This window comes from Acanthaster planci, unplaced genomic scaffold (genome assembly GCF_054643075.1).
Source record: "Acanthaster planci isolate LZ-2023a unplaced genomic scaffold, COTS_SCS Contig17, whole genome shotgun sequence".
Classification (NCBI taxonomy): domain Eukaryota; kingdom Metazoa; phylum Echinodermata; class Asteroidea; order Valvatida; family Acanthasteridae; genus Acanthaster; species Acanthaster planci.
In genome coordinates, this window is record NW_028257641.1 from 55,179 (window position 1) to 82,691 (window position 27,513).

General features: G+C 38.4%; 1 protein-coding gene across 1 annotated transcript in view; it reads right to left on the reverse strand.

Annotated features, from left to right (window-relative positions):
- LOC110990597 (nucleolar pre-ribosomal-associated protein 1-like) overlaps window positions 1-27,513 on the reverse strand; it is a 57,026-nt gene that overhangs the window by 5,423 nt on the left and 24,090 nt on the right. The window contains exons 12-25 of the mRNA XM_087131831.1: window positions 27,093-27,197; window positions 25,138-25,369; window positions 23,287-23,475; window positions 22,053-22,252; window positions 21,302-21,505; window positions 11,396-12,250; window positions 10,693-10,852; window positions 10,289-10,502; window positions 8,640-8,844; window positions 8,055-8,337; window positions 6,008-6,182; window positions 5,504-5,672; window positions 5,103-5,193; window positions 125-285 (exon numbers count right to left, since the gene is read on the reverse strand). Coding sequence (XP_086987957.1) covers window positions 125-285; window positions 5,103-5,193; window positions 5,504-5,672; window positions 6,008-6,182; window positions 8,055-8,337; window positions 8,640-8,844; window positions 10,289-10,502; window positions 10,693-10,852; window positions 11,396-12,250; window positions 21,302-21,505; window positions 22,053-22,252; window positions 23,287-23,475; window positions 25,138-25,369; window positions 27,093-27,197 — 3,243 coding nt within the window. The remainder of the gene's footprint in view (window positions 1-124; window positions 286-5,102; window positions 5,194-5,503; window positions 5,673-6,007; window positions 6,183-8,054; window positions 8,338-8,639; window positions 8,845-10,288; window positions 10,503-10,692; window positions 10,853-11,395; window positions 12,251-21,301; window positions 21,506-22,052; window positions 22,253-23,286; window positions 23,476-25,137; window positions 25,370-27,092; window positions 27,198-27,513) is intronic.

Genomic DNA, 27,513 nt, shown 5'->3' on the forward strand with positions numbered 1-27,513 from the left:
AAAACCTTCTCAATCCATCTGATTGCAATTACATGTACGGTAGTTGGATACAAAACAAATTCTGATATTAACGTGTTCCACAAGAGACAAAATAAAACCCAAATGTACTGAATGATTTTTTTACCTCTCTGCGTCCCCTGAACCTTGCATGCTCCATGTGATTGAGGAATGATGCCATGATGTGGTAAGCTGCTTGTCTCATTTCTTGATCATAGCTACTTAGTCCAGCTAGAGTCAGGAACAAGGCATTGGAGTCTATAAACTGATGGCAGTCCACTACACACTCTATAAAACAAACAGATTGTAAAATACACTATCAAATCAAATACCAACTACTTCATACAGTAGCTGCACGTAATTAGTCCAGCTAGAGTCAGGAACAAGGCACTTGAGTCTATATATAAACTGATGGCAGACCACAAAACATTCTATCAAATAACCTATTCTTTGTGACTTGTTTTGCATATCTTTGGCACAAGGCAAATGTCCTACTGCATGGAAATTGGAGACATGTAATACCACACCAGATTTTAAGTCTGGTAATACAGGCTCCATCCCATTGCATTGACATCAGAAGTTTGTACAGTTATGGAATTGGTTATTGCTCAGGCTATATCTTCTCATGTTGCCAATTATTTGCTTTTGTCACCCAAACAGCATGGGTTTGTGAAAGGCAATCCTGTGCAATGCAGCTTTCAAATGTTACTAATTATTGGTTAACTATTTTCGACAAACCCACTCCACCAAATATTGATGCCATATTTTTTATTTTGCCAAGGCCTTGACATAACGCCTCATGACATTTTACTTCCAAAGCTGGCTGGTCAATATTATAAGTACAGATGGATTAAGTCCTTCATCTCTGGTCATTTTCAGTGGGCAGTTTACAAAGGTAGTTTTCTCCCTGGCTTCCAGTATCATCAGGAGTACCTCTGGGTAGTGTCCTGGGGCCACTTTTGTTTGACCTGTTTATTAATGACCTTCCTTCATGAATTTTGTCTACCTGCCTGCTGTTTGCAGATGATACGTTATTATTCAGGCCATATCTTGGAAACAGGATGAATGTATGTTACATACAAGATCTCAATCAAGTCCATAAGTGGTGTAAACAAAGGATGAAATTTCAACAAAACAAATATTATGTAGATCACTTGATCTAGAAGTCCTGGTATCCCTACATGTAATATCAGTAACTCTTCACCTGATGCTGTTACCAGTTATAAATATTTGGGTGTCACATGAACTATCTTGTGTCTAAGGCCAACCAAATGTTGCACTTTATACTCAGTGAAGTAGTATCCTGGTCAATGGTCGACACACAGAATCTGTGCGGTTTTGTCATTTCTGTTCTGGGGTGAATGTGTTCACTCATGAATGGGATGAGTTACCAGAATCATTGAGGTCTGGCATTGTTGAAATGTCATTAAATAACTGGATTAATTCCCTAAAATGCCACCTCTGTCGACCACAGCTATAGAACTAGTTTTACTGTACTCTTTTAATAATAATTATCATTACCGATAATGGGTCACTTGGGAGACATTCCCATAGGAACTTACACAAAATTTTTCAAACTTTACCATCCCATAATTCAATATTCCCTTATCCGATTTTAACCAATTTTTGCATGTTTTCCTTTCAGACCCTAATCTATCATCTCTCAAAATGTGGACAATAAAAATTTTCCTCCTTTTGGTAGTTGGAGCATTAGGGAGACATTGAAATGTCTCCCTAATGACTGATGTCTCCCTAATGTTGAAAAATTTACCACAAAATGTTTCCAAAGTGACCTATTTGGAAATATTTATTCATTTATAAAGTGCAAATTTCATAAAAATATGTTCAAATGTGCTGTACATTAAAAATAAGTATAAATACATTAAAAATACATGTAACAGGGATTTAAAAGACTAGATACACCAAAAACCAAATGATAAAAATGAACACATCGAATTTGACAGCAAACAGTCTGTGACAACATGTACCATAAAAGACGAGGGGACAAGAAGACAACTGACAATGACATCTACATGTATCCCAATCTACATGTACCACCCAATTTCCAATTTACCCAACACCCCATACCCAGCACTAATCATGAAGATGGTATCCAAAAGCCTCCTTTATACAAATAAGTCTTGTGTCTTCAATGAAGATTTGAAAACACTCACACCGTCTGCTCTACGAGTATTAACATGGAAAACATTCCAAAGTTTAGGAGGCGCAATGAAAAATGTGGTATCTCCCAGAGTGACTTTATTACAAGAAGTGGGATAACTCAGCAAAGTGTCATCATGCGACCTAGGAAGATTATAATGAGACTGTCCCTTTTTACACATGTTATGAGTTCAGTGAGATACAACAGAGCAGACCCGTAAAAACACTTGTAGGTCAATATCATTTTAAATGTAATTCTAAAGCTCACAGGAAGCCAATGTACATGTAGACCCATTAACAATGGAGTCATGTAGTTACCACACAGACTGAAATTTATATCCTTGTGAAGACAATGCTTTATTCTCAAGGACTATAACATTACGGGTGTGAAAAACTGTTTTCAAATGCTCCCATTTCAAACAAAGTTACTTTCCTGGGTTGAAATTTAAAAACAATATCCCATGTTTAGAGTGTATCAAAATAAAGGAAGCCCAAATTCAACCACAATTTATAGGAAAACTGCAGATTTCTTTATTAAGCATTATATGTCTCCTAAAAGGGCTAAATGTCTTCTTTCCAATTACACCTTCATTATGTGCTCAATGTCACGGTGAAACGAGTAGCAATGCATTGTTGACCAGCGGGTGAAATTTGCACTGTGACAAGTTAGCATACACACACATTAAAAAGCACTGGGTGTGTTGGCCTAAGCACATTCAAAGTAGTAATGCAAGTAGGTGCCAACGTTTGCTTCGGGTTCCGTTCGGACACGGTTCAGAAATTTTTTGCCAAACTTCAGTTTGGTTCGGTTTGGACATGTACACACAAGTACGTACATGTACATATACAATGCACATTGAGACATCGAAGAGCACGCTACGAACAAGCCGTATATAGTACTTCTGTGAGTGAACTATGTTAATACAAGCGATGAATCTCCTCCCCATCCCCATCCAAGAGCAACTTCCATATGAACATAATTGTTTTCTAAACTATTTCCCCAAAGTTTGTTTAGGAGTTAAAAATCCATAGAAAGTTACTATTTGAGGTGTGAGTTTCTGACTGTGTTTTGACGGCCAAAAACGGTTAAAAACCATGCTTGATCGCAGGATATGTGAAAACAGAAAAAAAAAAACAACAGCATGCTTAAATGGGAGTTTCAACCTTTACAGGATATAAGATCAAATTAGATTTCGAGCAAATTCTGTTTTGATTATTCTTCATGAAACACATTCAACTGCCAAACCATGGATTTTGATGTAGCAGAAGAACAACCTTGGTATCACGTCAGCATTCTTTTCAGGATGGCATCCATGTGGCCAAAGGGACGATTTTCCATCAGTCTTTTTCAAATGGATAACAGCATTTTGTCATTTGAGATTTCCGAACAACTTGGAGATCTGGCAAAATTCCGTTACAACTTATTCACACTAATGCTTTGATCAAATATGATTAACGAAGGGCAGGTTGGGCCACCACGCAAACCAAATCTTGTCGCATGCTGGAACAAAATCATTTTGCCCTCCGGAGTTGCCTTCCGATGGAACACGAGTCCAACTGTGATCAGCATCCAATCAAAATTTGTTTTGCTCGGCCATTTATCATGTTTATGACATCATTGGTCTAATATAGAACCTGAGGGCGTAACTATCTGAGATTGGCAAACATAATGCTAAATCTGAATATATGTAAGCACAATTGGACGTAGTGAGAATTTAGAATTGTTGTGCAGCAGAAATGCCATACGTTGCATGTTCTCAGTTGATTATTAGCGATTTCTCACATGGTTTTTACAACCATTGCATGATGCAGGGTCATCGTGAGTTTACTGTATATGTACATGTACAGCACATTTATAGTACGTGTATACACACACATGTACGAAGCGTCCATTTTTCGTTAGGTTTGCTTTTTTTATCATGTTTTTTTGCGTGCATTCTGTGCACTACCAATGTCACGCCATATACAGCCAGACATCCGAACTGACCAGTTTGGTTCAGTTCGGTTCAAAAGTGCCATGTTCAATAATTTTTGGTTCAGTTCGGCGGTTCGGCTGCAGCACTAATTCCAATGTACATGTACTTCATCTAATGCACACTGTCTGCTAACTTGTCACAGTGCACATTTCACTAGCTGGTCAACAATGCATTGTTACTCGTTCAACTGTGGCATCAGAAAGAAGACATTCAGTCCTTTCCGGAGACATATAATGCTTAATTAAGAGATCTGCAGTTTTCCTATAAATTTTGGTTGAATTTGGGTTTCCTTTATTTTTGACAACTCTGTATCAAATGCTTCAATTTGCTATTGATAATTACAAATAAAGAAAGCCTAGAAATCATTTCTAATTATTTTAGAGATATTAACTTATGCATTCCATGTCAAAGAGGAAAATTGGTAATGCTGTTAGCAACCTTATATTTTTGAATTCATCAACAAAAAGACGTTTTTCACAAAATGCAAGTGGACAAACCAGGTAATGGCTCTATAAACATGTACATGTATTATTTATCCATGTATTTTTATTCTGTGTTTTTTTCTTTTTGAATGAATGTCCAAATAATACTGAGAACAGTATTTGTTTCCAATGTTTGATAATGGTGCCATGATGAAAAACATTTCAATATTCGCAACACAGAAAGGAGACAGCCTCTCCATCTGGGTAGTCAATATGAGAGAAAAACCATTCAACTATCTGACAGATTCCTTTATTGTCATGAAATTATCAAAGGTGGTTAAACAAGGTGTGTCATGTTCATTATGAAAAACGTTTGTTCACGTTGAACTTGAACAGGAATATGGTGATGAATTCCATACACAGATTGAAGACAAAGAATTCCGAGGCAAAGCAATACATGTACGTATTACTACCAGCAAATAATAACCTACAGATTTTATTTGACTCTAATTTTCTTTACTTAGATAAAGTTTTAAGTTCCACTCACCTGGTGCAAGGAGATGACTAAACAAGGGATACAGGAAGCAGGGATCATAGAGCTGAGATGAAATCTGACTTGCTGACGGATCAGAAGGAGTCTAATGTCAACAATACAATACCAGACACTTTTTTTCAGAACAAGAAGTACTAGAACATCACGTGCAAACTTGATATTTTGACAATTTTCTTAAAGTCTGGATAGGATATTTTGTCCGTCAGGATCAGATTTTCCAAAGCATAAGACTTATCATACAAGCTGTACGTTGTCTTAAAATGTGCAAACAACCACCTAACAGAGATTATTCTACTATAAAACTGCTTCATTCTTAATTTCCTTTTTTGAATTTACAAGATCAAGAATAAAACGTGAAAAGACAGAAGCAAAAATACAAACAATAACGAACAAACCTCTGCCAATAACTTGCAATGAAGAGGAAAGTGCAATGCTGAATCTTTAAGCACATCTGTCTCCAGCTGCTTAAGAATTTCCTTCATGCTGGGTTGTTGCCATAGTGATTTCCCTAAGGCTTTTTGCATTTGATGTTGAGATACTGCAGCATGTCCCCATGCAGTCAGCCTAAGAATCATGAGTCAAGACATATCAAGAAGTCAAGGTACTGTAGGAATCCTCTTCTTATACACAATAGATTCACATGTTTTGCTTATTGAGACAGGATGTTTTCCTTCCGTAGTTTAATCTGAAGGCTTCAAGTTCAAATGAGAACACAGACCATAATACCACAGCATATGGCACTTTGTCTTTTATACACAAATTCATGTCTCTTCTCCCTTATACTTTAAGTTCATCCTCATGAAGTAGAGTTTTTCCTTTTTGAAATACATGTAGCTTGACTAAGTAGAGGAAGAATTCACTTTCTTGAATGAAGATTGAGAGGTGAAGACAAAACTCACTTGTAATGAGATGGAACAGCTTGATTCTTCTGGTAATGTTGCATTAGCTTCATCAAGGTAGTGTCAGTAATATTTCTGGTGACGTTGTATGCTCCAACGAGTACAGCATAATGAGCTTCCTGACAGCATCTTGGCTCCAATTCAACTATGGCCAACATCAACAATACCAATGATTCTGACAAGAGACAATGATTACACAAAATTATATTATCATGAATTCCAAAATGAGACATCAGAAACTTCTGTTAATGTTATGTTTGCACTGGAATAAACTGTACACAAGTAATCCCAATTGATTGTTAAAGATAAGTCACATGGTTTTATTGAAAAATGTTGTTAAACAGGGAATTGGTTATTATTATTATTATTGATTAACGTGGCACCTTCTGTACACATGTATAAAAAATTTTCCTTATGGGGAGTTTAACTCCACCCTGAGAATGCTCAGATAAAAAAAAGTCTGTCAATGGGGCAGCAAACAAATCTAGCAGTTCAATGATGTCATAACACAGCTTTCATCCCCCTCCCCTGAGTTTCTTGACCTTGTGGCCACAACAGAGGGCTTTATGGCACAAGAGCAGAGAAAAGACAGGTCAAGTAAGTCAGATGTCATTCTTGGCAAATGACCACAGCCATCTGTCTGAAATTCATCAAGACCTTACTCTGATTCAAATTGGGACGGTTCAACTTTATCGTGCAATCAAGTGTTGATCAACATTGTCGATGTAAAAGTAATTCCAAGTGGCTTTCACTTTTAATTCAATTAAGTTCAAGCAAGCAGAGCTCGTTCACCCTGAAATAATAAAACCAGTCATATAATTACAGAGCCATAGTGTGACCTCATCAAAACAGGCTTCTATCGCACGCTCCCGACAACTTTCAATTTTAGTTTGCCTGATATGAAGGAGGACTAAAACTCGTGCTGTTGATGTCAGTATCAATCTTTATTTAGTTTTTACCTACGACATTGTTTTAAATATAACTAAATTTCATAAAAAGTGAAATCATGAATTTTCAATGTGATTGATCTTTAATATTCCATTATGGCTTCCACACTTGGGTTAACCAAAGCCTGCCAAAAGTTTTAACTTTCAGTAGTGGTGATTGATCTTCTAATCTGACATCAGATGTGGTTTAGAAAAACATGGAATACAAGGTTTCAAAAGGGTAGCAATTCTGCTGTCAACTATATTTTCATGCTACTTCCAAAGTTTCCACATTTCATAATGACATTAAAAACAGGCGACCTCAAATACAGCATTCGCTACAGTAAATGAGTTTCATGTCTCACAATGCATTTCATAAACAAACCTATATGTACATGTACGAGCATGTACCGTCCATATTAGCAGCCTACTTGAATGCAGCAGGCACATCCAGTGAAATGGGCACAAATCATGATGAAAATGAAAGTTTCTCTTTCCTGTGACTGATCAACACAGGACTTTTCAGAAACAAAACTTAAATAACAAAGCTGGCCCTGTACAACTACTGCTGCCAAGGGTAAATCTAGCAAATGAAAATTAGCATTTCAAGAATTAAAACTTTAAAAGCTGTCCACACTAGACTTAATTTGGTCAAATTAACAACACTCTCTGTTTAACCAAACAAGTCCAATGTGAACTTCATAAATTTTCGCATCAGCTAAATCAAGTGACCTCGTTTTGCAAAGCTGAACCCTGATTCACTGTTCTACATAGGATGCCATGAGCGGTAAACCAACACTCAGATCACAGAATACGATCTAGACTTGCTTGAAACAAACAAACATGCAGTGAACACAACTCTATTAGAATCAATACCCACACTAAAGAGTCCCAGAATGCATAATGGTATGTCATGACAAGGAGCAAGAGAGTTGAAAGACAATAGCAAGCATTTCTTGAAAACAACAAAAATGACAAATCATCGAAATATTTCTGAAAATCAACTGGCTGGCAACGACACAAAACAACCAAGCCGACAAATGTAAATGTCAATAAGTCAAATTCCTTTGTAAAGAAACAAACCCAATTATCAATTCAATTCAGATTAAGTTTATTCATACCTTTAGTTGGCATATTTCCATCACAATCTTCAAGGAGTGTTGGCAGAAACAAAGAATGACTCAGGACAATTTGATAGAGAACTGGTAATGCAAGAGGGTTGTTGATCTCTGCATCTGCTTCTTGATTCACACCCTTAGCATTGCTGTAGATCATTTTCACCAGACGAGTCAAGAGCTGGAGCATATCTGTAGACTGGTAACAGATCCTCAGCCCATTTCTCACCAAACTTTTCCAGGCTTGAATGAGTGATGGGGACAATGAAAGCGGTTTGGTTCCAACAGCCTAAGAGACAAAAGAGAAAAACAAGCACTGACCAGTTACATCTGTATCTGTGTCATGGGTCATGACACAAGTTAGTTCTGAACAGACCTGTTGACAAAACACTGTTAATTCCTATAAAGAAATGCCTGAAAACACGTAAGAAATTTGAAGAAAAACCTGCATGTACAACATTATTGACATATTTGAATTTGGTAGCCTTGGGGAGGTTATTAAAAAATTTTAGGTCTTGATCTACAACGACTTCTAATGACACAGAATACTTGGAAACATACATAAAGGCAGTTAAACTGAGGGATTCTTACTTTGACAATTGCAGATGTTGATAGCAGATGATCAGTGACAATTGAGGATGTATTTTCAGGATTCTTTTTGATCAATGTGACAATATTCTGTAGACATGCCGCTATCACCTCATTTATGACGTCAGGAGTCTTCTGACCTGGTAGGTTATATTCACAACACTTTGTAAGTCTCTGCACCGCAAGCTTACAGGCTTCTTTCTGAATCCTGGAAAAAAGTTCAGAAAATGAATGCAATTTTGTGGGAAAATTGTCATGAGCTCATTACACAATTTCCATTTCAAAGGCCGATTTTTTAATGTTTATAATGCTTTCATAGACAGCTTCATAGATATGAGCCGAGATAGTATAATAATGATTTCCTTGGACAGTTTGTAAACAGAATATCTGCCATTCCCTCCGGTAATACCTACGACATAAGACATGATGCCTTCTGCCATTCCCTTCAGAGTCCAAAGCATTCTTACCTATGACACAAGACATGATGCCTTCTGCCATTCCCTCCAGAGTCCAAAGCATTCTTACCTATGACATAAGACATGATGCCTTCTGCATTCCCTCCAGAGTCCAAAGCATTCTTACCTATGACATAAGACATGATGCCTTCTGCCATTCCCTCCGAAGTCCAAAGTATTCTTACCTATGACATAAGACACATTGCCTTTTGCCATTTCCTCCAGGGTCAAAAGCATTCTTACCTATGACATAGGACATGATGCCTTCTACCATTTCCTCCAGAGTCCAGAGTATTCTTACCTATGACATAAGACATGATGCCTTCTGCCATTCCCTCCAGAGACCAAAGAATTTTTACCTATAATATAAGACATTCCCTCCAGAGTCCAGAGCATTCTTACCTATGACACAAGACATGATGCCTTCTGCCATTCCCTCCAGAGTCCAGAGCATTCTTACCTATGACATAGGACATGATGCCTTCTGCCATTCCCTCCAGAGTCCAGAGCATTCTTACCTATGACATAAGACATGATGCCTTCTGCATTCCCTCCAGAGTCCAAAGCATTCTTACCTATGACACAAGACATGATGCCTTCTGCCATTCCCTCCAGAGTCCAAAGCATTCTTACCTATGACACAAGACATGATGCCTTCTGCCATTCCCTCCAGAGTCCAAAGCATTCTTACCTATGACATAAGACATGATGCCTTCTGCATTCCCTCCAGAGTCCAAAGCATTCTTACCTATGACATAAGACATGATGCCTTCTGCCATTCCCTCCAGAGTCCAGAGCATTCTTACCTATGACACAAGACATGATGCCTTCTGCCATTCCCTCCAGAGTCCAAAGCATTCTTACCTATGACATAAGACATGATGCCTTCTGCCATTACCTCCAGAGACCAAAGCATTCTTACCTATGATATAAGACATGATGCCTTCTGCCATTTCCTCCAGAGACCAAAGCATTCTTACCTATGACATAAGACACATTGCCTTTTGCCATTTCCTCCAGGGTCAAAAGCATTCTTACCTATGACATAGGACATGATGCCTTCTACCATTTCCTCCAGAGTCCAGAGTATTCTTACCTATGACATAAGACATGATGCCTTCTGCCATTCCCTCCAGAGACCAAAGAAATTTTACCTATAATATAAGACATTCCCTCCAGAGTCCAGAGCATTCTTACCTATGACATAAGACATGATGCCTATCTTGTCCTTTCTTGATGAGAGACCGAAGCAACAAGATCAAACTTTCTTCATCTGATTGCATTATTAAGTGACTCAGTAGGGCCATCTTGAGTTCATCTCCCTCAACATCTCCATTTTGTCTAACATTCACAATCCAATCCATCAATAAAGTCCAGTATAAACCATGCATCATGGTCACTGTCTGCTTGTCTGAAACAAATTAAAACAGAGCTAAATGCAAGACAGAAAATGACAGGCTTGTGATCGAAAGTAAGCAGAATTTAAAATGTAAGATGGTGTACTGACTTGTAAATGATTTGGTGGAGTAACAGTGATGCATGAATTGTTATATAAATGTATACGATTCTAGCACATCACAAAATGAAAACAAAGTAGTTACTTGCTGAGCTGTGATTACAGTAAGTCGATACCACAGGAAGCAAGATATCTTTCTTGTTACTTAGTTCTTGTGTAGAGCTCTCTTCACACCAAACCTCAAACCAATGCAACTGTTCTGCACTGCCAAACTTCACTAACTGGCATAAGAGTTGACTTATAGTCTGTCAATGACAAAAAAGTCAGAAGACCACAATGAAATTCACAACTACAGAAGTACGAGGAACAAGTAATTATGAAGTACTAGAGCATTACTACGATCTCCAAGATGGCGCTACAATCCTGGAAAAATTCGCTGGAACATGCCTTCCCCTCGCCCCTTGTCACTGTAGTTTCTCATTGGGTAAGTTGGGCCCAATGTTGGTTCAATAAATGACCACAACATTGAACAGGGTAGAGGGGGGATCTTTTCACTGTGCTTCCCACAAGGTGTTCGAACTATTTTGTCCAGGATTGTAGCCATGTGCAAAGATTAATTTTCTCACAGTAACTTAGTGTGCACCCATCATGACATTTCTTTTCTGGAGCAAGTCTGAAGGAAGAGGCAATTCACACAGCACATATATGAATAAAAAGACACCACAATGGCAAAAAAACCTGAAAACAAATGGGATACATGTATATACGTACACATGCAAGTATGGAACATTCACAAGGACTGCGTAAAAAATGCACCACAAGGGCCATGTCACCTTCTTTGGACTTACCTGAGAAGGTTTGTTTAGCCAGTCTATGTATGATGACTTGGTGAAAACCGATACCAACTTGTGATTACTTTCCACAAACTGTGACAGTACAGAAACCATCTGATCACAATCAAACTTATGGGCTAGTTCCACTAATGTTGAAATGTCGCTGAAGCTTAACACATCCGCTTCACTTCTGATGACAGCATTTGTCGAATGTTTCAATTTCAGAGCTCTCTGTCTCTCTGCCAATATTTCAAGCAAACGGCAAAGTGACGATCTGAAATACTGCTTACTCCCTGGATAAGCATCTGATATCTCCAGGCTGTTCAAACTCTGCAGTAGAATTGTGGTAGCCTCAATAAGTTCCAAGTCTTTACTATAAACACAAATCGCCTCAAATAATTCCATGACCCTTCTAAACTCGTGCTTGACTTGTCTTGTGTTTGCTTTCTTTGCATTCATCTCTAGGTTGACAAAGTTCAAGTAGTTCTGACATGACTCCTTAAAGATGGGTTGAAGTAGTAATGTCAATTTGTCATTTGGGAGGTGCAACTCAAACAATCTTAGACACTTCAGGAAGAATGATGTAATGACATCCAATATCTGCAATCTGTCTTTCTCGTACTGGAAATTTCTAGCACTATGGCTGAATGTCTCCCTAAAGACTGCATGTTGCAATACTAGGCCCGCCATGTCAGTCCACCATTCATCTGATGCCTCATGTCTTGAGTCAATGTCTGAAGGCGTATCATCTTTTGTCATGTTCCTGGCTTCTTCAGAGTTGTGTTTGTTCTCCTTATCCTTCTTAGGCTCGATGTGTTCAAGAGAATTTTCAATCATCTTGAGATAACTACACAAAACAGCCAGGAAATTCTGAAAGTATAAGATGAAAATAACACTTTAAAAAAAACAGGGACAACTCCAAGATGTAATTCTTTCAGGACACAGCATACAGGGTGTTCCTCAACAAAACACAACCCATTTTTATTTCTCCCAAACTTCATTCAAGTGTCAGAAATGGTTGTTTTTGGTATCATATCAAAGCTTCAACTGTTATCTTTTCAAAGCCAAAGACTTCATTTAAATTTGACAATGCATTTTAGAGATAATCATTTTTGCTCTGTCCAACTTGATTTAACACAGCAACAAAAATACTAAGTTGATGCCACTTAATACTATGAGGTCATTTAAAAAGTTCACAGAATTTGCATGAGGATAATGTACTGAAATGTGCTTAACACGTTAACTGCCCGCATAGGTGTGCAGAGCAGTATGCATGAAGTCAACTCAAAATGATGCATGTTCAGACAGTTCACTGCACCATGCAGTACTTGGTACACCAATGGGGGCCCTGCTGAAACACTGGTCATTTCGACCATCACAAAGGCATGCAGCAGCAGACAGAGTATGCTGCATTGCATGCAAGCTCAGCAACCTTGTTTTTACAGCTACTAAAGAGACAGAGCTACAGTACATATGCATACCGTACATGAAATGTGCAACTGTCATTAAAATCCAAATGCATAGAGGTGAAAATGAACACCTTCCCGTTTGTCTTTTCTTTTCTGACCTTTTCTTTTAAACCAGATGGGGAAAAAAAGAAAACAAAGATTTTGGGGGGTCTGTTTAAAAAAAACTTGGAAATCCAGATAATTTAGGAAAAGTACATGTAGCATCTCTGGGTGTCATAATTTAGGATTTGAATTCAGAGATTGAATGCACTTGAAACAATGACAATGTAAACTTCGATTTGACAGAACAAAAAAAAAGATGTGTAACGTAATTGAAAAACATCTCCGTAGCACAACATAAGCTAAAATATATATATTGTCAAAAAAGTGGAAAACACTGTAACCTTTGATTTGAAGCAATTTGTGAGAGTTGTGTTGAATTGCATTTCTTTGGAACAACCAGTTATAGAATCTTCATTTATTTGTATTTGAACACAAGGACCCAGGAGTGCAAATGAATGTATTAAAAGTACAGAGAAAGGGTGCTACCTTACAATAGAAAGAAGACAGCTACTCCCAAGCCATTTCACTGTCATTTTGAAATGACAAAGACAAAACCATCTTCAACTGAGAACTTGTGTCAACCATCAGTACACAGAACAGAAGTGTCTGACATATCACATTTTTACTGATTTTGCATTGCAAATCACTTAGATGGCCCACTTCACACACAAAAACAGTCCTCTTTGGTCAACCGTGACACAGTTGATGCTAGCACCAACAAAACCGCGGCTTTCAGGTCAGTAAATAGGCATGTACATGACTCAAATAGTAAGAACATGACACTGTTATAACTAAGCATCAATAAGACATACATTACAGTGTCATTCGAAATTATCTGGACTCCTGCGTGAATCACGTGGGCCCCCAAATTACAAATTTTTAGTAGCTACAGTAGGTTTTCACGTGTGGGTTGCCGTGATTTTTGCGCTATTCACGCGTGGCCCACATGGACATTCTTTTCTTTGAAAACATCTTCAAGGGTGCCGAATACAGTAGAGAATGACTGCTCCAATTTCCTAAGCTAGCCCTACATGTACGTCTTGTAAATACCAGTAACATGTAAACCTACCTCAGTGTATGAAAAAATGATTTACAAGTGACAGTAAAACACTTTAATAATGTTCAGTTTCATGTTAAATTGTCATTTCGTTTTAATAATAAAAATTTCCATTTCCCCCTTCCTGCCACGTTACACGACTTTTACAAAATTCATATCTTCTTCTGCTCATTTTTGGCTTGAATTGTAATTGTAATTCCAAATTTACAAAAAATCAGAGTATCGTAATAAAGGTTTACTAATTGTTTGTGTTAGTTAAAGTCCTACTCGACCTGATGAAATTTCACATCTTTGTGATTTTGGTAAGGATCACAAACTACATGTAAATAAAGGTGTCAGAGAACCAGGTGAGACCCAAACCCAACTAACACAAAGGTCCGAAACTATTCAAGCAGTGCACTCACTGAAAAAGCAAAAGAAAATCACATCTTAAAATTTGATGGCCATATTTTTGGAACGTAAAAATGCGATTTGAACATTTATAAAAGCTTAGCTTGAATAGTCTTGGTCATGTTGAATGTTGGTTTAGCCCAAGTAACATGTTTCTAAAGTAGTTTCTCCATCGAGTAGTGAAAACAATATTTAAAGAGTGAAGCATAAATCGAGACACATGCCAGCCATACTGCATGAATGAACATGTACATGTACATACACTGACCACGAGAACATATACTGCAACTTGGTTATGTGCCCTGAAAAAGTCTGGACGCGTGCACATGCACAGTTTGATGAACTTTTTAACGTTCCGCGCTGCCAGCGCGCCAGTATTGTGGACATTATTTTCTTGTTTTTTGCCACATTTTTCTCCAAAATGTATAACATTGATGCGTCAAGTACCAAACATAGCACACATAACAGCTGTGCAAGTACGAATAAGTGAAATGTAGAATCTTTGTCGAAGTGGATGGTGAATATAATTATATTGAAAAAGTACAGAGCAACTCACACAGAAACGACAAGAAAAAACGTAAACTAAAGGAAAACATCCCTAAAAGCAATCTATGTCTACACTTTACTGAATAAATTGTTCACCTATGCGCAGATAAGAGTAACCTTGCATGTTTCCAAAATATAGGGGCAAGATCTAATACGTCAGATGAAAATTGTCAGTGAACGTTACGCCGGAGTTAGTAGTGGAAAAGTCATTTTACAATGTTTTTCGGGGTATTGCAGCAGAGATTGACACTTAAATAAAAATATTGTTCATCGAATAGTGGAAGTCTAGAATCATAAGACAACAGTGAGAACCGATTGATCTAAATACAAAAATCTAAAGACCCCATAAACTTTTGAGAATAAAAAAGTTGGCTTTTATAAATAATCAGAGTGGAACATAATGTGTGCAAGCTGAGGGGATTTTGAAGACAGGTTTTGAACAAAGATTTTTCTCCTGAGAGCTTTTACATGGGAGTCAATATGAAGGTAAAGGTGATGAATACATGTATGTTCCATTAAAAAGGCAGGTCTTCTTTTTGTGGAAAAGCCTCCCAAAATTGCAATTTGATAGAAATGGGTATGCATTGATTCCATTTAATCCTCTATTATGTGTTGTAAAGAGAGTGTTCAGAATTATCCAAGCCCTAAAGAGCCATCAATGGAATCCACACTTCCATAGTACTGAATTGTACTGTCTAGAACGTGCTTCATCAAATCAATAAGTGTATCTCTAAGTATTTGGATTTTTTTGGTAAAAGAGGCAACACATTTACTGCCAAGTGATTAAAAAAAGAGGTGAATTGTAAATTTCTTGAACTTATGCATATTTCAAATAATTTTAACAACAAAGCCAAAGTTTTTTCTTAACATCCCTCTTCAGTCTTGAATATGCGATTAAAATTTGACATTGTTATTGCGGTAAGGAACACTAAAATGTCATCAAAGAACTAGGTTAGACTAAACCCAAGTAAGCTGATGCCAACGTCTGGAACTGTTCAAGCACTACATGTATATTCAACTTGTACATTTACTGGTACATCTTTACATAAGATAAGAGGAGACATGTACATTGTACACAAACGGACGTGTGTACTGTGCACAGGTACATGTACACGTGCAGTGTGGCATGCACGGCCTGTCTACGGCGAGGGTTGGTCAAGTGTAGATGATGAGCCAGGCTTGGGTTAGGGTTAGTAATGCACACAACAAATGCAAAGGCATGCATATTGTACTAATATGGACAGAGCGTGCCGGCTAGTCAATCGTTTGGCTCCAACACTTAGGTCAAGGCTGGAGTGTTACTTTGACATATATTTGTGTACTGTTTTCATATCACACATGTTCGTATGTGCACCGCTCTCTTATAACACTCAGACTTTGAAATAATGTCCAGGCAACTTGCGTCCGGGTCGTGGAAGTCCTCCAGGCGCAGACCACTCCAAGGCCCATGAGGGGATGGGTCATGTAGAGTTGTATTGACGTTATACATGTATGATAGTCTCAACTGTCTATATACAATAAGTTGGATTAACTCCCATTTTATGTCATTAAATCAGCAAAATTTGGCATTTTCTGTAACTTTTTTCAGTCTCCGCCTGGGCTCTTTGCAAAAACATATTGAAGTAGATCAATGAGGACAGCCGACAAATCTTGGCCAAAATGTGACATCATTGGACGGACTCCACTTTCCAGACAAGAATGCATTGTTCTGGCAAATTAGTTGATCGGTCTGCGAAAGAATTATATTCTCTGCTCTTGCACATAGTCGGGTTAGTAACTCGTACGTGTCAAGTCAACCACATTTGGTCTTTGTTTCCTATGCCCTTCTCTTAACACAGGGCAGAGCTATTGGACAACTAACTTAACACGTCGCGCTCATTTTATTTTGCATTGTGCTGCGTATGTAATAATTTCTATCGTGAATTGTGAATTTTGAAAGAATGCCAATAAACTTTGTTGTCAGTGGCAGTGGTCGCAATCAAAACTAGTTTTTGTAGATTCCTACATGTAAGTGACTTTTCACACCAGATAAAGGACTCTGTCCTATGACGTCACGATTCTTGGGAATTTCTTCAGACAACTTTCTGTACCCGAGGGCTGTTGTTTAGCTTTTGCTCCGAGAAGAGAGTGAAATAGGGTCGTGAAAACTATAATGTTGAACATATTTCAGGGCATTTTGAAACTACGCAGATGTGTTTTCTTGTTACATGTATGTGGTCGCAAGCCCACCCACACTGACCGGTACCTCAACAGGGCCTCCTTCCACCACCCCAAGATCAAATCATCGGTCAACAGAGCCCTCATCCGCCGAGCCTACAACATACTCTCCAACGCAACGCATACCTCCCACTACCTCCAGCGTATCCTGAGCAAGCACAACATCAAGGTGTTCCACACAGCTCCCCTTAAGATCCACGGGATGCTGACTTCCCATAAGGACGGGCAAGATCCACACCGCTGACCAGGTGTATACAAGATCCCCTGCCAGTGTGGCAAAGTGTACATCCGAGAGACTGGTAGGGACCTCCCTACCAGGATCAAAGAACACAGAGCCCATGGCAGAAAGGGGGAATATGAGAAGTCAGCCATCATCAAGCATTCCCACGCCGAAGACCACACCATCAACTGGGAAGAAGCCCACCTCATCGCCAACATTGAACAGTGGTACCCAAGACGCATTAGAGAAGCCTTAGAAATCTCCAAGCACCCCACCGTACCTCAAGACATCGGCTTCTCCATCAGCGATATCTGGCAGCCCCTCCTCACCTCCCGGTCTGATGGGTCCTTTATACCCTACGACTCCCCTCCCCCCGCCCAGGGTCTCCTATACCCAGGCAACCTTCCCCCACCACAGCCCATGACCAACTGACATGCATCAGTACCCAGGAGGATCCACCGTTCCACCTGACTACACAGCAGGATCCGTCACACTCCAGTACCTCCAACCAGCATATAAGCCCCACTCCCTGTCGGCATCTCTTCAGTCTCCTGTTGACAGACAGAGCACACTGTCTGAAATGTTGAGCCTCTCCGGTTCTTATCAGAACCACACAGACTCAAAAAAAAGATATTGCATGGTGTTTTCCGCAAGCTTTCCATCTTAATATCAAGCTGAATGCTGGAAATATGGGGAAGTGAATTTATTTGCAATCAGTGTATTTCCCCTCATGGATAAAACTTTACAACACACAATGAAGGATTAAATGGAACCAATGTACATGTGTACACATTTCTACCAAATCGCAATGGGAGGGGGGCCTTTTCCAAAAAAAGAAGACCCGCCTTTTTAAAAGAACACATTCGTCACCTTTGCCTTCGTATTGACTCCCACATAAAAGCCCTCATGAGAAAAAAATCTGTGTTCAAACTTCGCCTCCAAAATCCCCTCGGCTTTCACACATTATTTTCCACTCTGATTATTTATAAAAGCCAACTATTTTTATTTCCAAAATTTTATGGGGTCTTTAGATTTTTGTATTTAGATGCTGTAATCAATCGCTTTTTTCACTGCTGCCTTATGATTCTGAACTTTCACTATTCAATGAACAATAATTTTATTTAAGTGTCAATCTTTGCTGCAATACCCCAAAACATCGTAAATGACTTTTGCACTACTAACTCCGGCTTAACATTCACTGACAATTTCCATCTGACAAATTAGATCTTGCCCCTATATTTTGGAAACATGCAATGTTACTCTTATTTGCGCATTGGCTAACAATTTATTCCGTAAATTGTAGACATACACTGTAGACTGCTTTTAGTGATGTTTTCCTTTAGTTGACGTTTTTCCTTGTGGTTTCTGTGCGAGTTGTTTCGTACTTTTTCAAAATAATTATATTCACCATCCACTTCGAGGTATTTTCTGCATTGCACGTATTCCTACCTGCAGAGCTGTTACATGTACATGTATGTGTGCGATTTTTGGTACGCATTGATATTATATCTTTCAGAGAAAGACGGGGCGAAAATCAAGAAAATAATGTGCGCGATACTGGCGCACAGGCTGCGCGGAACGTTAAAAAGTTCGTCAAACTGTGCATGTGCACGCGTCCAGACTTTTTCAGGGCACACAACCAAGTTGCAGTATATGTTCTCGTGGTCAGTGTATGTACATGTACATGTTCATTCATGCAGTATGGCTGGCATGTGTCTCGATTTATGCTTCACTCTTTAAATATTGTTTTCACTACTCGATGGAGAAACTACTTTAGAAACATATTACTTGGGCTAAACCAACATTCAACATGACCAAGACTATTCAAGCTAAGCCTTTAAAAATGTTCAAATCACATTTTTCATTCCAAAAATATGACCATCTAATTTTAAGATGTGATTTTCTCTTGCTTTTTCAGTGAGTGCACTGCTTGAATAGTTTTGGACGTTTGTGTTAGTTGGGTTTGGGTTAAATCCCCCCCTGGTCCTTTGACACCTTTATTTAGTTTGTGATCCTTACCAAAATCACAAAAAGATGTGAAATTTTTATCAGGTGGTCAAGTGGGACTTTCACCAACACAAACAATTTTTAACCTTTATTACAATACTCTATTTTTTTTGTAAATTGGGAATTAGAATTAGAATTCAAGCAAAAAATGAACAGAAGAAAATATGAATTATTTAAAAGTTGTGTAACGTGGCAGGAAGGGGGAAATGGAAATTTGTAATGGAAGTGGTAGGTTACAGTGTTAGTGTTAGTTATGTTAATGCAAATGATATGAAAGAAAACATTTAAGGCCGCGTCAGCTGAACATGAAAATAGGAACAATCTTGTTGGTGAGGAAGTACCAATCGTTGCTTGACATAAAAAAGTTGAATTGATCTCATGCTGTGAAATGAGCAAGTAAAATCAAGAAAATCTTTACATTGTCAGAAACTGCTGAAAAAAAATTGGCGCAAATGGCAAATTTATATTTCCGATTGTGAAAACTGAAGATTAATTTTTTAATTTGGGAAAAATAACATTGTAGGTTACTACTTTCAATTCCTAATTACAATCCCCCACTTCATATCTTAATACACTGCCAAAATTCTTGAATGATTTACTCGAGCCTCTTGAAGTTTATTTTACAGTTTTAATCACAAATTTTCTTCCTGCAGTGAAAATTACTGTGTCAGTAGCACAGTATTGCTTGAAAAATTGTCCCTTTCAAAGCTTGAACTTAAAATGTGGCAAAAAAGCAATCTGCTCACAAGTTCAGGGTAGCCCGGACGTCGTACTACACATGAATGAACTGAAGCTCGCCCGTCCTTCATGCAGTGTGAACAACGGTGGACGTCCACGCATGAGAATACGTGTAAGCGGTGAGAGTAAACAAAGAAAAACATGATCGCGCTATCCCCGCATGCAGCTGTTAAATAGAATAGTCCACAGTCATGGCCATGTGGACATTAACTTGACAGAAGAATCACACTGGAAACCAACAATATTCGGAACCAATGATCATTGAACAAAATTAAAAGTATTCGTGTATCTTACGAAAGAAAAAGATGAAACAATATTCATGTCGACACAGGCATAGACATCGAGGTATATTAGAAGACGTGGAATTAATCATATGGATCTACAGAAAATCAAACTCAAAAATCAAACTTGCTATTGCAGTAATTTCAGGGTCATGTACGTGTTCAAGTCGTGCTCAGTATATAAAATTGACAGCTATAAGTGATTTTGCAGAAAAAAATTTCATGTTGTTTAATGACGCCATTTGCCCGAACCCCCTGTTCGGATGATATTGAAGCCCTTTCGGACGGTATTGACATCGTACGATATGCACCTTCAGTGACCTTATATGGCCCAGACAAAACAAACGGAACTTCATCTAAACATCCCTCCGAGAAAATATTGATAGTTTGGGATAACTGATTGAATCCCAATGACAGATATCCATAATTCCCCTGCACACAGCACGTACACGTATATGTCAGTTGGTTTTTCATGAACGTACTGTATGTGTGGGCTTACAGCAGTGCAGCGTCAAGATCGCCGTTGTGTAATGTGGTTAACTTTAAATAGCTGTGGCATGTGAACGGTGATGATTAGTGGTAAACAAAAGAAATTGTGTTTTTATTATCCAAACGAAATGGTGACAATTTAACATGAAACTGAACATCATTAAACCGTAAATACTGTCACTTCTATATCACTTTTTCATGCACTGACGCAGGTTAACATGTTACTGGTATATACAGGACGCACATGTAGGGCTAGCTGAGGAAATTGGAGCAGGCATCCTATACCATACTCGGCGCCCATGAAGATCTTGTCAAAGAAGAGAATGTCCACGAAAACCACGCGTGGATAGCGCGAAAATCACGGCAACCCACGCGTGAAAACCTAGCTACTAAAAATTTTTGTATTTTGGGGGCCTGCGTAATTCACGCAGGAGTCCAGATATTTTTGAATGATACTCTACCTACCTTTGGTTTTAGGATATGCAGTGTGTTGATGTACATCAGTAACAGTCTTGTCATGGATAACAATTCTGTCTGGTCACATTGTAACAGTAGTTCCATGTCACTAACACTCAGTTCCACACTTTGCATTATTGAAGATCGTAATACTGATCTCCAGTCCTTTTTGGTCTTTATGGCTATGCGATCCATCGATGACGATTTAATCTTCTAAAGAAAAGACACCATTTATACAGATTATTAGATCAGTTCTGTCATGGCTGATTGAACTGTTTGTGCTCAGTCATCTGTGACAACAAACTGGATTTCTTGGTGGCATAAAAAGAGGTCATCATTAGTGAATAAATGGTGGTTGCCAATTTCAAAAATATTTAGCCACATGCAAGAAATGAAGTTAATCTTGGTTTCCTTTTTTTAAAACACACTGTACTGCATACATGTAATAGCCGTAACAGATCAGAGTTGACATTTATTGTACACTGAGCCTGGGCACTGAGGAATGACAGTTTCAGGTAAACTATTGAATTACAAGTAATGTTACTCAGTCTTTGTTTAACACTGAGCCAGTACTCTTAAATAAGACAACAGTCGCATAAAACAAACACAAAATTTTGCTAGTTTTCATTCATGAGTGGTGATGGAAATTCATGTTTGACACAAATCAAATGTTAAACAAAAAACATTTCAAATCCATCGATGACATTGCCAAGCTAACTTCCAGCCCAAGAAATATCCAAAATGGAACATGAAATGTTACCTTATAAAGGGAATTTTTCTCAAAGACATGTGGCAGCCACAATCCATAGTACTTCATGAAATCTTGCCAGTACAGATTATGCTGCAAATCACTTCCCTCCACTAACACGCAGTGATGTAACAGCAAACAGACTGATATTGGGTTGTCTTGTCTCTCAAGTATACTCAATGCAACAAGTGAGACATATTGGCCGAACAAACCTGCATAAATAAGTATTGGATACATGGACAATTAATTAAGTATGGAAGTGCTCCTAATGACGGAGATAGATCTTTGAATTCATGACGCATGTACCACTGAAGATGTGGCAACATGTTTTCAACATGTATGGTAAAATGAATTCACTGTAGGCAGTCAACAGCAGTGCAATTAAGTTTGGAAATGAATAAAACTAATTCAAAAACAAGATCATTTCAATACATGTTTCTATACTGAGCCCTCTTAAATATTGTACTGTGTCCACCTTGAACATTGCAATGCTGAGTTACATATGTACATGTAAGTGTATGGAACTCATCAAACTTGGTTTTACTGAGCCCTCTAAATAATGAACTGCATCCACCTTGCACAATGCAATGATGAGTTACATACGTACATGTAAGTGTATGGAACCCTACAAACTTATATATCATGCAGCCTACATAAAAGCTGTAGCTTATATATCACTCAGCCTACATTAAGCTGTAGCTTATATATCACTCAGCCTACATTAAGCTGTGGCTTATATATCACCCAGCATACATTAAGCTGTGGCTTATACATCACTCAGCCTACATTACGCTGTGGCTTATATATCACCCAGCCTACATTAAGCTGTGGCTTATATATCACCCAGCATACATTAAGCTGTGGCTTATATATCACCCAGCATACATTAAGCTGTGGCTTATACATCACTCAGCCTACATTAAGCTGTAGCTTATATATCACTCAGCCTACATTAAGCTGTGGCTTATATATCACCCAGCATACATTAAGCTGTGGCTTATATATCACTCAGCATACATTAAGCTGTGGCTTATACATCACCCAGCCTACATTAAGCTGTGGCTTATATATCACTCAGCCTACATTAAGCTGTGGTTTATATATCACCCAGCCTACATTAAGCTGTGGCTTATATATCACCCAGCATACATTAAGCTGTGGTTTATACATCACCCTGCATACATTATACCAGTATATCATGCAGCCTACATTCTGAAAATTCAGGTACATGTACAGGCATACTTACTTTGGGTGTTGTTTTCCAACTGACAAAAGATTTGAAGAGCAGAAGGCATGAGCGCACTGCATGGGATCGGTTCAGTATGTAAGACTTCAGTCATTGGTTGATTCTCCAAAGTTGTAATGAGGTCACTTCCATTAAGGTCACATGATGTTGTGTGTTTTATCAATGTCAGGATGTCAGTCATGGAGGCATCTGGGTAAAACAGAACCAACTATGATTAGTATTTACACTGTAAATACCGCAGGTACCTGCATGCATAGCAGGGAATATATTTACAAATCTCTCCAAATGCTGTCAACTATAATCATATATTGTGTAATATCACAAATGTAATGTACTTGATATCACGGTTTGTGGAATACCAACTTTATCTGTGCCCTTGTTTCTGTCCCTCTGCTACCTGTAGTTCGATATCATATTAGGGCCACTGAATGGGTTTAAATGTTGGCTCTTGCTGATGGTATGGTTATGAAGTTTTCCCAAAAGTAAATATCTGCCTTTCCTTGCAAATTAGGAAATGAATTCCTTATCTTCTCTTTTAAGCTCAGGGGAACGACACACTAAGAAAATGCATGGAGGAAGGACACAGAAGGAGTTGTAACTCAGGCACTTCAAAGAGTCCAATAATGGTCGCCGCCGAGTCTGACAAACAATAGAAAACATTCCAAAAATGCCTTCTTGCTGCCTGCATCTTAGCTGGACAAGTGGGGCCAGTAATACCCTGGCAATACTTGTAGTTTTTTGCTTGCAATTAAATACAAACTATCGATGTGATCAGGAAATAGAGAGAAGAATTCCTGATATTAGACCTACTTTTGCCATCATAAATAAAATTTTTAAATTTTGACACACTGTTTCATTATCCATGCAAAGTTTGTAATTCTAGTCTCCTCTGTCCAATATACATCAGTATCAAAGACTTGAAACGAATTTGGCTAAGACTGTCCAACAAAATGTTCACTACTACTGGAAAGCTTAGTTCATTAGCAACAAAATGCGCTATTTCGTCACAAGGAGTGATCGTGAAATCTCATAAAATACGCCTTTGTACAAATGCCATAATAAAAATGATTAAAACAAAACACAAAATCTTACAAACAGCTTGGCTATTTATTCCTAAAAGAAGTCCAGAAGAAAGCGTTTTATAAGGGCAACAACTGCACATGAACACTTCGGGTATACAGCCTAATAAAAGCAACTGTGCAAACACTACATTTGATGATGTTGTCGGATCATATCAAGCACCAACGATGGCATGAATATTCAACTTCCTATACTGCAATACACAACGTATTAGGGATGCAGATTACTAACGAAAAATTGCGGCGACAATCCTGTGGTATAAAGGGAGCTTATGGTTGCAAAAACAGGTGGTGGATAGCAGGCGTGCGTTGTGCTCTGGCTGTGGACATACCGGACATGCCAGAAAGTGGTAATCGGCCAGATGTTATAGCCCGGGCAGTTCAAACTCCTTCCGAGTCCTTCTTCCACGGTATATGTCGTACATTTTGTACACTTGATTTATTGTTTCAAACCATCACAAGTTGTATTAATGGTATGACTCTTTGCATATTCTAAATAATTGGGTCAAATCATCAGTTCTGAATGAACTATGGTAGAGCTGGTGGCACTGATATCTTTCTTTGTCAATTTTCATTCTGAGCAATATCACCAATACAATAAATCGTTCACAAATTGTGTACTGATTAAACCTTGCTCAAAAATGACTTTGATACCAACCACCTCCTAAATCTGTACTGATTTCTAGAAACTGTAACAATTTGATGGTAGTGGTATTTGAACAAGCAAGACTTCAAATATCCCAAGAAAGACTGCAGACATGTAAATAATTACCATCATTATTCATGCATTCCCCTCGTCCACTTTGGTAACTTGCATGTGAAGACTTCATAGCCTCAATTACTTTGTCGTTGAATGGATAGGGATTCCGTATGGCTTGTGTCAGCGACTTGTAGAACACATCCACAATTTGTTGGAATTCATCTTGATTGAAGGTGGTCAAGGTGTCTAGCCAAACAGCAATCTCCCATTCCGTGTGAGCAAACAGTCCAGTTTCTTTGATGAACTAAAAAAGATCCAAAATACGACAGGAATACATCAACCAACAAATAGGACAAGCAGAAAACCATCTACAAGATAAATGTCAACGACAACTTTAATAAAGTTCATAAGGTCACATGCATGCACAATGGTTCATAGCATCCATTGATATCATGGAGGAAGGACACAGAAGGAGTTTGAACTGCCTGAGCTATAACATCTGGCCGATTACCACTTTCTGGCATGCCCGGTATGTCCACAGCCAGAGCACAGCGCACGCCTGCTATCCACCACCTGTTTTTGCAACCATAAGCTCCCTTTGTACCCTATGATCCTCGCCGCAATTTTTTGTTGGTAATCTGCATCCCTAAAACATTGTGTACTGCAATATAGGAAATTGAATATTCATGCCATCGTTGGTGCTTGATATGATCTAACAACATCAAATTCAGTACTTGCGAAGTTGCTTTTATTAGGCTGTGTACCCGAAGTATTCAAGTGCAGTTGTTGCCCTTATCGAATGCTTTCTTCTGGACTTCTTTTAGGAATAAATAGCCAAGCTAATTGTAAGATTTTGTGTTTTGTTTGAATCATTTTTATTATGGCATTTGTACAAAGGCATATTTCATGAGATTTCACGATCACTCCCTGTGATAAAATAGCACATTTTGTTCCTAATGAACTAAGCTTTCCAGTAGTAGAGAACGTTTTGATGGCCAGTCTTAGCCAAATTTGTACCAAGTCTTTTAATACTGATGTATTGGACGGAGGAGAATAAAATTACAAACTTTGCATGGATAATGAAACAGTGTGTCAAAATTTTAAAAGTTTATTTATGATGGCAAAAGTAGGTCTAATATCAGGAATTTGTCTCTCCCTATTTCCTGGTCACTTTGATAATTTGTATTTAATTGCAAGCAAAAAACTACTATCCTACTTGCTGGGATATTCCTGGGCTCGCTTGTCCGGCTAAGATGCAGGCAGCAATGAGGCATTTTTGGAATATTTTCTATTATTCGTCTGACTCGGTGGCGACAATCATTGAACACTTTGAAGTGCCCAAGTTACAACTCCTTCTGTGTCCTTCCTCCGTGATATATATTGAAATCACTTGATTATTCCCTATTACTTGACTGTTAGTGTTGACAACTAAATCTTTTCATACTATAAACTGGGCCCAATTTTACAGAGCTGCCTAATAGTTAACAAAAAAGTTGTGCTTACTACATCAGAGGATTCTGCTAAAGGTAAGCACTACCATAAGCTTGGTCTGCTTGTGCTTAAACATGCACTCACGTAAATATTTCCTTTATGTTGCAAAGTTGACCCCTTCGCTCCAGGAGACGGCAAGAGCCGCGGCTTTGTGTGAGGATTAGTGCATACCACATATACAGTCTATTCACCATGCAGCTGCTGGGTCAATGGGGCCTGCTGATAGACAAAGCCTCCATTCATGGCATACCACAGCCCAGCAGTCACGGTCAAGAGAATCACGGCGCGAAGGGGTTTAATAAGCAAATTTGCCTCCAAGGTAAACATGCCATTACCTGTGCTCACTGCTTACTGCATCATGAAATGTACACAGCCTCTGTGTAAAAGAGTTTGTGCTTAGCAGTGCTGAGAAGTTGGCCCCTCAGCCCAAGAGGTAATGTTGGACATTAATTATTTTCAAAAACGGTTCAACACCAAAATACAAATACCAGTAATGAAAAAGGGTGGTCCAACATTAGAGACCTTTCAATTAATACCTTATTCAGTAGTTTAGTTTTCAGTGCATGTAGATCTGATTTGCTTGAAGATCGTGTTAGATGTTTCAGCAGCAAGAGAACAGTGGATGTATCTTCACCTCTGACCTGCAATAAATTTAAAGCGCAGTAAATTAAAGGCGCAGAATCACATTTTCTAATAAAATTTTAGGCAACAGTTTTGACAAGGATGTGACAAACAAATCTCATTTCTCAAAGGAGTTGTATTTGGTCCATGTTGGCGCGATAACATACTTGCGCTGTGCTTTATACTCGTACAAAATTTTGACAATTTATCACAAAAGAATCTGTAATACCTTTAACAGAAATTGCAAAGACCGATATCAATCTAAAAAACTTCAAAATTACATCAAAAAGAACTAAGCAAGGCGGCACAAACCATGTAGAAGTGAACTGATTTGAC